The sequence below is a fragment of the Herpailurus yagouaroundi genome, unplaced genomic scaffold (genome assembly GCF_014898765.1).
Source record: "Herpailurus yagouaroundi ecotype Mexico unplaced genomic scaffold, PumYag 198, whole genome shotgun sequence".
Taxonomy (NCBI): Eukaryota; Metazoa; Chordata; class Mammalia; order Carnivora; family Felidae; genus Herpailurus; species Herpailurus yagouaroundi.
In genome coordinates, this window is record NW_024412429.1 from 24,366,133 (window position 1) to 24,375,369 (window position 9,237).

Below are 9,237 nucleotides of genomic sequence, written 5' to 3' on the forward strand. Positions count from 1 at the left end.
AGGAACTTTCCTTACATGAGATCATTGTGTTTCATAATACTCACCAGCAGTCAGAAGTCAATGAACTTGATACTTAACCACACTGAGTTTTTCATGTGCTTCGTGACTCAGTAGTTGCAGCAAAATTAAAAGTTTGAATTACCAACTATGTTTTTGTTAATGAAATCATCTTATGCTGTGTTTAGTGTGTGAGACTCAATGTATTTTCAGAACTGAAAAATAAATATGACTTTAGGCTATAAGGCTAACTCCTTTATTTTTGTTTTTACAAATGAGAAGATAAGAGAAGGGTGTTCCAAACCGTCAAATGCAGGAAAATGCTTTTCAGTGAAATAAAATATTTCAGCTTTTCGAAGTGCTTAAGTCAATGGAACCTAAAGTATCAGTCTAGCTTGGATCATAAATTCAGCTATGGAATTTTAAAAATTTTTGAAGAAAATAAAAATAAAAGTGAAAATACCATCCCATTGTGGGTTGAATTATATAGCATGTTTTACATTTTAAATGTTTTGTGGCTTGCAAAGATTTCTTTTTTGCATGCATTATTTTAGGTAATTTATATCATAAATCCATGACATGTGTAAGGTAACTATGACTTAATAATATTTGTTTTTGTCAAGGTAAACCCTCTATTAATCAAATTAAGTATCATCCTTGTATAAATAAAATTTAAAGCTAATTATTTTTCTGACCTCACATTCAAGGTCTGGTTACTGCACCTATACTCAAATAGCACAGATGAAAGGAAAATGCTGGAGATGTAATAATTCTATTGTCATTCTTTTGTTATTTTGATTTGGTTCTTGCATTTACAAGCAGTTGATTTGTAATTGAGATTTACGAAATGTGAGCAGCACTCAGCAGGTGGCGCTAATGAGACACAAAATATTGAATCGTCAACTCCAAAGCCAGAAATGTATTAGTTTAGCAAATAAGAATGTTGGGGGTAAAGACAGTCTGATCACATTTTTTTCTCATTTGAGGAGTGCTGAGGCCACATAAAATGATTTTAAAGATTTATTCAGCCCCTACTTTATACTCAATTCAAAGATAATGTTTATTCCTTCTTTTCTACTTCAGAATATTTGAAAAAAATAAAGCACCTTCTTTCACTGAAAGCTAAACTTTCAGTTTGCTCCTTTGCCCGTATGAACTTTCTTCCATTCATATGCTGGAAAAAACTGAATCACATTGTGGTTATTCCTTTAAGCACAAAATGTGGAATTCAAAAGAGCCACTAACTCCCAAGAAATTATAATCCTTTTTATCTTTGACGATTTTTAATCTTAATCTTAGTAGATTATTTACTAGTTTAAGATTTAGGCCAAGTGTTCCAAGGGGGGAAATTCTTTTGGTCTTGTGGCTCTACTAAACATTCAGAATAAAAACCTTTGTACTGTGGCAATTAAATGAACTTTTCAGCATAAGGAAACACTATTTAATTAGAAAAGATAGAAGTATTTGCTTATTTTGTCAATTTAACAAGCTACACAAAGAGCATACACTCATGTGTTATAAAGTGCCTCGGTGGCCCCTGAGCAAGTTATTTGAGCAATATCCCACCAAGAAATAAAGAGTTGCATTTTAAATGGGGAATTCATCAGAGTTAGCACAAAAAACATACTAATACATGTTCTCTGAAGTTACATTTCTACATAGATAAAGTGTCCATGGACATTTTGGTATCCTCAGTTTCTCAAAGTTTAATTTTCTTCCAGTAAGAACCAATATCATCCCAATTCTATGTTCTATTTTGAATAAAGTGGTCAATTTCGCATTTTTGTGTATCCTATTCGAAACTAGTGATAGATAAAACTGCTTCAAGGAAGTTCCCTCTAAATGACTAAGGTTAAGAGACTGCTATGTAAAGGATGGTCTAGTTAACTTTCTTTTTTTCCCCTAAATAACATTGGTGATTGGAGACTCATAGAAATCACATTATTATATAACCAGATCAATTTTTTCTCATGAAGAAACATATTTAACTTTGGTTTTTATCAACAAATCAGAGATTATGACTGTTGTATCCATTGCCCTTTCTCAATAGAAATGATCACTTCCTGGTACCAGATTTTGTTGTGCATAGTGGTATAACCAAAGGCCATACATTAATGAATTCAGGGTACAAATATTTTATGGACATAGCTATAGATCTTTGATAATTTTATAGGATCAAGTTGAAATGGTTTCTCAACGAAAGGAGTCTGCTAACACAGCCATTCAACTTTTTGGTAGGATTTTCTGAGAAAAATTTAATGTTTCCTGTCCCCACAAGTTCCCTAATTGGATATCAACTGATTAGTTTAGGTTGTTCTTTTCATTGCTTTAAGATGAACGGTTAGGGTAGTAAGTTGAGATTTTTCTTTTTTTTAAATATAGGTGTTTAGAGCTATAAATTTCTTTCTAAACATTGATTTGGTTGTATTCCTGTAATTTTGGTATGTTGCATCTTTATTTTCATCTTAAAATATTTTCTCATTTCCCTTGTGATTTCTTATTTGACACATTGGTTCCTGAGGAATTTGTTGTCTAATTTCCACACAGTTGTGAATTTCCTATATTTCTTTGTTAATGATTTAGAATTTTATTCCACTGTGGTCAGGAAACATATACTGTATGATTTTAATAATTCTATGTTTATTGAAGATTGTTTTGTGGCCTGGCCTATGACCTATCCTGGAGAATGTCTCATATGTACTTAAGAAGAATATGTATTTTTCAGTTGCTGAGCAGATTGTTCTAATGATGTCTGTTGGGTTTAGTCTGTTTATCGCCTTCCAGTTTCTTGTTGCTTCCTTGTCTAGTTGTTCTAGTCACTATTGAAAGTGAGATAGTAATGACTCCAGCTATTACTATTGATTATCAGTTTATCCTTTTTGTTTCACCAATATTTGCTTCATGTATTTTGAGATGTAGTGGGTAGGTACAAATGTGTTTAGAATTGTTAAATATTCTGGATGGACTGACCCTTTTATCATTATAAAATGCCCTTTATCTCTAGTACCCTTTTTGTTTTAAAGGCTATTGTTTTAAATGTTTACTTATTTGGAGACAGAGAGAGAGAGAGAGAGAGAGAATGAGCAGGAGAGGGGCAGAGAGAGAGGGAGAAGAGATTCTTGCCTCCACACTGTCACTGCAGAGCGCAGAGCCCAATGTAGGGCTCAGACTTGTGAACCGTTAAGATCATGACCTGAGCCCAAATTGAGTCAGAGGCTTAACCGACTGAGCCACCCAGGCACCCCCATTTTAAAGGCGATTTTGTCTGATACTAGTATAGCACTCCAGCACTCTCATGGCTGCTGTTTGCATATATTTTTCCATTTTTTTTCCCTTTCAACCTATGTGTAACTTTGAATCTACAGTGTGTCTGCCTCATGCAAATTTAGATCTCTCTCTCTCTCTTTTTTTTTTTTACTGCAGTTTGCCAGTCTCTGCTCATGACTTGCATTGTTTAATCCACTCACCTTTTATGTTATTATTGATACAGTTGGATTTTATGTGAAATTTTTCTTGTTGTTTTTTGCATGTGTCATATCTTTTTTGTTCTTCTGTTCCTCCTTTATTGATGTCTTTTGTATAAAGTAAATGTTTTCTAGTTTAACATTTTAATGCTTTAAATAGTTGTTCTACTATATGTTTTCTTTCTTTCTTTTTTTTTTTTAATGTTTATTCATTTTTGAGAGACAGAGAGAGACAGAGCATGAGCGGGGGAGGGGCAGAGACCGAGGGAGACACAGAATCTGAAAAGCAGGCTCCAGGCTCTGAGCTGTCAGCACAGAGCCCAATGCTGGGCTCGAACTTGTGAACTGAGAGATCATGACCTGAGCTGAAGTCGGATGTTTAACCAACTGAACCACCCAGACACCGCAGTTTTCTGCTTTTTTCTTGGTTTGTCTAGGGCTTATCACACATATATCTTATCAGAATCTACTTCGAACTTACACTAAATTAATACCTGTTTATGAGTGTGGTACAAGCCCAACAATACATTGTTATAATTTTTACCTTATATAATTTATTTCTTTTAAAGACTCTGGGAGAGGAAAGAGTGAGTATGTATTTCCTGTTTGTTATAGTAACTTTCCGATTTACCATCCTGGCTCTTTTCATTTGTTTTTGTGGGTTCATTTAGCATATTTTTCTTACTCGTATCTAGGTCTGTTCCCACCCACCTACTTTGTGCATTAATTGTCAAATATTATTATGTTTCTATATATTATGGGCCCAACAATACAATTTTATATGTATTGTTTTATACAACTGCTTTTAAAAATAAGTTAAGAGATATGCTATCCTTTCTAATTAAATTTACCCACATTCTTTAATTTTTCATGTGGATTTGAACTACTGTCCGAGTCACTTTCTTTGTTTCATTGTTTTTAAGAGTATCTATTAGCTTGGACTTCCTCATACTCTGTTCCTGATATGGTTAGTTCCCTTAGGGAGAGCTTTGGAGCTCTCTGCTTTCACAGCTTATCTTTTCCTTGTGCAGAATCTCTTTGTCATTGAGTGCTGATTTGACTATGATGTACCTTGGTACCATTTTTTTTAAACCATAGGTAGAGGTTTTATTAAAAAAAAAAAAGCAAGAACAATCCCCCAAAGACTTCTTTTGACATTAAAATGTAAAACAGATAATTCTACCAAGGAATTCTTATAGACATAAATGTTTAGGTAAAATGCAGCACCTTAGTAACTAAATATGATTTTATCATAGTTATCTCTTTTAAAAAATACTTTATTTTTTAGAGCAATTAAAAAAATTTTTTTAACATTTATTCATTTTTGAGAGACAGAGTGCAAGCAGGGGTGGGGCAGAGAGAGAGACACAGGATCTGAAGCAGGCTCCAGGTTCTGAGCTGTCAGCACAGAGCCCAATACAGGGCTCGAACTCATGAATCAAACCATGAGATCATGACCTGAGCCCCAGTCAGACACGTAACTGACTGAGCTACCCAGGCGCCCCTATTTTTTAGAGCAATTTTTAAAGTGGCTTTAAGTTCACAAAAAAAGTTGATTGAAAATTACAGATTTTCTATACATTACCTCCCCTCATAGCCTCACTATCAACGTCCTGCAAAGGTTGGTACACTTTTTATACCTAACAAACCAATACTGACAAATCATTATCACCAAGAGTCCATAATTTACATTAGACTTCACCTTTGGAACATCTATGGTTTTGGACAAATGAATGACATCTATCCACCATTATGATATCATATGGAGTAGTTTCACTGCCCCAAAACGTCTCTGTACACTGCCTCCTTTTCTCTGCATCCTTCCTAAGGTAACCTCTGGCAACTACTGATCCTTTACTGTTTCCATAGATTTGTGTTTTCCAGAATATCATATAGTGGAATCACACAATGCGTAGTCAGTTGCCACAAGTTCTGGCATTGTGTGGATGAAAAGCAGCAGCCAATTATGGCAACGGGCAGTAACATCCAAAGTAGCAGCCAATTATGTTACCATTTTGTCACATGTGAACCGTCCTTATAGAAAATCATATATGGGGCCACACCATCCTCATGATAGTCCAGCAGAACAACCATGTCCTCTGGATTTATGTTGTCATAAGTAGAGAATTGGTAGTTTTTGAAATTAGCAAGGATGTGCTTGATTTGTTCTACAGCCCCTGTCATAAACAGTTTAACTCTTTCTTGGTCTCTGTTCTTCAAGTTTGCCTTTGATTGATTTTATATAATCTTTGATGTGCTTCTCGTAGCTTTCTGTTGTGATTCTGGTTTCTTGCAAGTGATACTTCATGACAATATCAACAACAGCAATTAGCATGCTTCCAGTACCTTTGTCCTCAGGGCCTCCAGTGAAAGCATTTCCACTAAAGAGTGACTCATCAGTCTTACTCTCTGTCTCACTGACCTCATGGTTGATGAGGTCCCAGCAGATGATCATGACAATGGCTGAAGAGAGTCAATGGTGGTGCTAGCTTAGCATGAGCCCAGAGCTGGAAGTAAGTGGGATGCAATCAGAAGGGCATACTGGAGGAGGGGGAAATGGGTGGAAAAGCTCACTGTTTATTAATTTGTAATTCCCTAATTATGTTGAGCATCTTTCCATTTACTTATTTGCCATCTGTACATGTTCTTTGGTAAGCTGTCCAGATTCTTTCACCTATTTAATATTGAGTTTTTTGGTTCTTTATTGTTGACTATTAAGTGTTTGTATTTTTGAATAACATTTACCAGCTTTATGATTTAGAAATATTTCTTTTCCCACTTTGTGATTTGTCTTCTCATTTTCTTGACAGCAGTTTTGCAGTACAGAAGTATGTAATTTTGACTCACTAATTTAGTCAAGCTTATAAATTCTTTCTTTTATGTATCTAAAAAATTGTTGCCATGCTCAAGGTCATTTAGGTTTTCTCCTATGTTATCTTCTAGGAGTTTTATTGTTTTATGTTTTACACTTAGGTTGATGGTTAATTTTGTGTAGGGTATAAGGTCTGTGTCTTGATTCTTTTTTTTTTTTTTTTTTTTTGCATGTGTAGGTTCAGTCGTTCAAATACCATTTGCTGAAAGAAAATCTTTACTCCATAGTATTATGTATTATCCAAAATATTATCTTTGCTTCTTTGTCAGAGATTAGTTGATTATGTTTACATGAGTCTATTCTGTGCTCTCTATTCTGTCCCATTGATTTACTTGTTTATTCTTTTGCCAATGCCACATTGTCTTGGTCATTGTAGCTCGATAGTAAGTCTTCAAGTCAGGTAGTGTAAGTTCTCTGACTTTGTTCTTTTTCAATATTATGTTGAATAATCTGGGTCTCTTGCTTTACCATATAGACTTTAGATTCATTTTGTCAATATCCACAAATTAACTTAAGATTTTGATTGACATTGCATTGTAATCAAGGATGGAAGAAGTGACATCTTAAAAATATTGAGTCTTCCTATCCATGAACAAGAATTATCTCTCCATTTATTCCTTTATTCATAAGATTTCTTTTATCAAGTTTTTATGGTTTTCTTCATATAGATCTTAGATATATTTTGTCAGATTTGTGCAAGTATTTTATTTTGGGGGTGCTAGTGTAAATGGTATTGCATTTTTAATTTCAAATTCTACTTATTCATTGCTGGTATATAAAAAAGCAGTTGACTTTTGTATATTAACCTTATACCCTGCAACCTTGTAACTGATCATTTATTAGTCGCAGATTTTTGGTTGATTTTTTTTTTTTTGGATTTTCTACATAAACGATCATGCCATTTTTGAATAATGACAGTTTTATTTCCTCCTTCCTAATCGGTGTACCTTTCATTTCCTTTTCTTGTCCTATCACATTGCTAGGACTTTCAGTACAATGTGTAATAAAAGTGGTGAAAGAGGATATCTTTTCCTTGTTCCTAATCTTGGTGGGAAAGCTTCCAGTTTTTCTTCTTAGTAGAATTTTCTTCATCTTTCTTCTGCCTGGGATTTGCTTTCATCAAATTTGGAAAAATATGGGGCCATTATTTGAAATCTTTCTCTCCTGTCCTTCAGGGACCTACTTACAGAAAGATTAGGCCACTAAATGTTTCCCACAGTGTGTTGATACTCTGTTCATTTTTTTTCAGTTTTTTTTTTTTTAGGTCGATATTTTATTTTGGGTAGCTTCTATTAGTATATTTCAAGTTTACCAATCTTTTCTTCTGCAGTGTTTGGTCTGCTGTTAATCCTGTAATATTTCCCATCACAGACATTGTTTTTTTCCCCTGTGGAAATTTGATATATGTCTTTTTATAGTCATTTCTCTGTTAATGCTAATGTTTTCTTCTCCCTTACTCAAACACATGGTGTAAGGTTTTGGTTACATTTTTAATATCCTTACCTACTTGTTGTAGCATCTGTATCATTATTAGCTTAGTTTTCATTGACTTATTTCTTTCTTTTTTTGGTTGTGGTTTACAGCTTATTTGCATGAATTTTAAACAACAAGGAATGTTTACATATACTTCTGAATAGATTTTGTTCAGTTCAGGGAAATGAAATGTATAATATATATTTTATAAACATTGAATACTTCAGTTAAAATGTGTCTTTCAATTATATAGAAATCACATTTTTTCATGCAATTTTATTCTCTTGGTACAAATAGATACATAGACTTTGAAGGCATATATAATAAATGTCAAAATACCGTTTTACCAAAGTTTTTAGAAAATTAAGCAAGTTATCTTACCTTTATGGGTTTTGATTGTCTCATATGTTAAATTAAGACTCAAATATGTACCTCACAGAACACTTACAAACATTAAATTAGATATGACTCTAAGGAACCTAATGTGATGTAGAAAGCACTGACTATAATTTAAAAAATGTCCCTTTGGTAGATGTGTTTCTGATGTGTGTTGATTCTGTACAAAAGAGACAATACCTCTACACCTAAATATAAGTTGGTGATATATCCAAATAATAACTTCATAACATTTTAGTAAAATATCAGTAAGGCTATCATTATTTTTTTTTCAACGTTTATTTATTTTTGGGACAGAGAGAGACAGAGCATGAACGGGGGAGGGGCAGAGAGAGGGAGACACAGAATCGGAAACAGGCTCCAGGCTCTGAACCATCAGCCCAGAGCCTGACGCGGGGCTCGAACTCACGGACCGCGAGATCGTGACCTGGCTGAAGTCGGACACTCAACCGACTGTGCCACCCAGGCGCCCCAAAGCTATCATTATTAAATCATTCATTATACTCTCCAATCCCATGAACCTAAGATTTTGAGTTAATACATATGGGCTCACTTAAAGTGCAAAAATTTAGTGATCGAGATGCCTCATTTCTACAATGTCAGGCAATTATATATTTATTAATCCAATTTTTAGACTACACATTTTTTTCATCTGAATGCTTAGCATCATACAGACACAATTAGAGGAGAATACAGATATTCATAGAGCAATTTAGAGTATAATATATTTTCATATAAAATAGGTTAAAATGGGATAGTTGCAGGTTGAAAGTGAGAGATTTCATAATGTAGAAGATTGCTTTAGTAGTTAATTTACTTCACATAATAAGGTTGGATGTTAAAAGACAAAATTTAAATAACTTTGAAGATAAAACTCCTAGAGACATGAAATAAGTAATATGAATGGCCTTGATATATGATATATAAAAGTGACTTATAAAAATTGTGATTTATATACATATATCCAAACTTATTTTATTTAGCCAAACTTAACCTAATAGCAAATTATTTCAAGTAATGAAATCCAAGAAGAGT

General features: G+C 33.7%; 1 protein-coding gene across 1 annotated transcript; it reads right to left on the bottom strand.

The window, feature by feature from the left end:
- Nucleotides 1-5,652: 5,652 nt before the first annotated feature.
- On the bottom strand, nucleotides 5,653-5,916 carry LOC121013090 (translationally-controlled tumor protein-like). The gene has a single exon (XM_040448627.1). It carries the CDS (start codon nucleotides 5,914-5,916, stop codon nucleotides 5,653-5,655), a length of 264 nt encoding a protein of 87 aa, XP_040304561.1.
- Nucleotides 5,917-9,237: the final 3,321 nt, after the last annotated feature.

What these genes read in the sequence shown, in the direction of transcription:
- LOC121013090 (XM_040448627.1), bottom strand. Translation starts at nt 5,916, where the DNA reads ATGATCATCTGCTGGGACCTCATCAACCATGAGGTCAGTGAGACAGAG.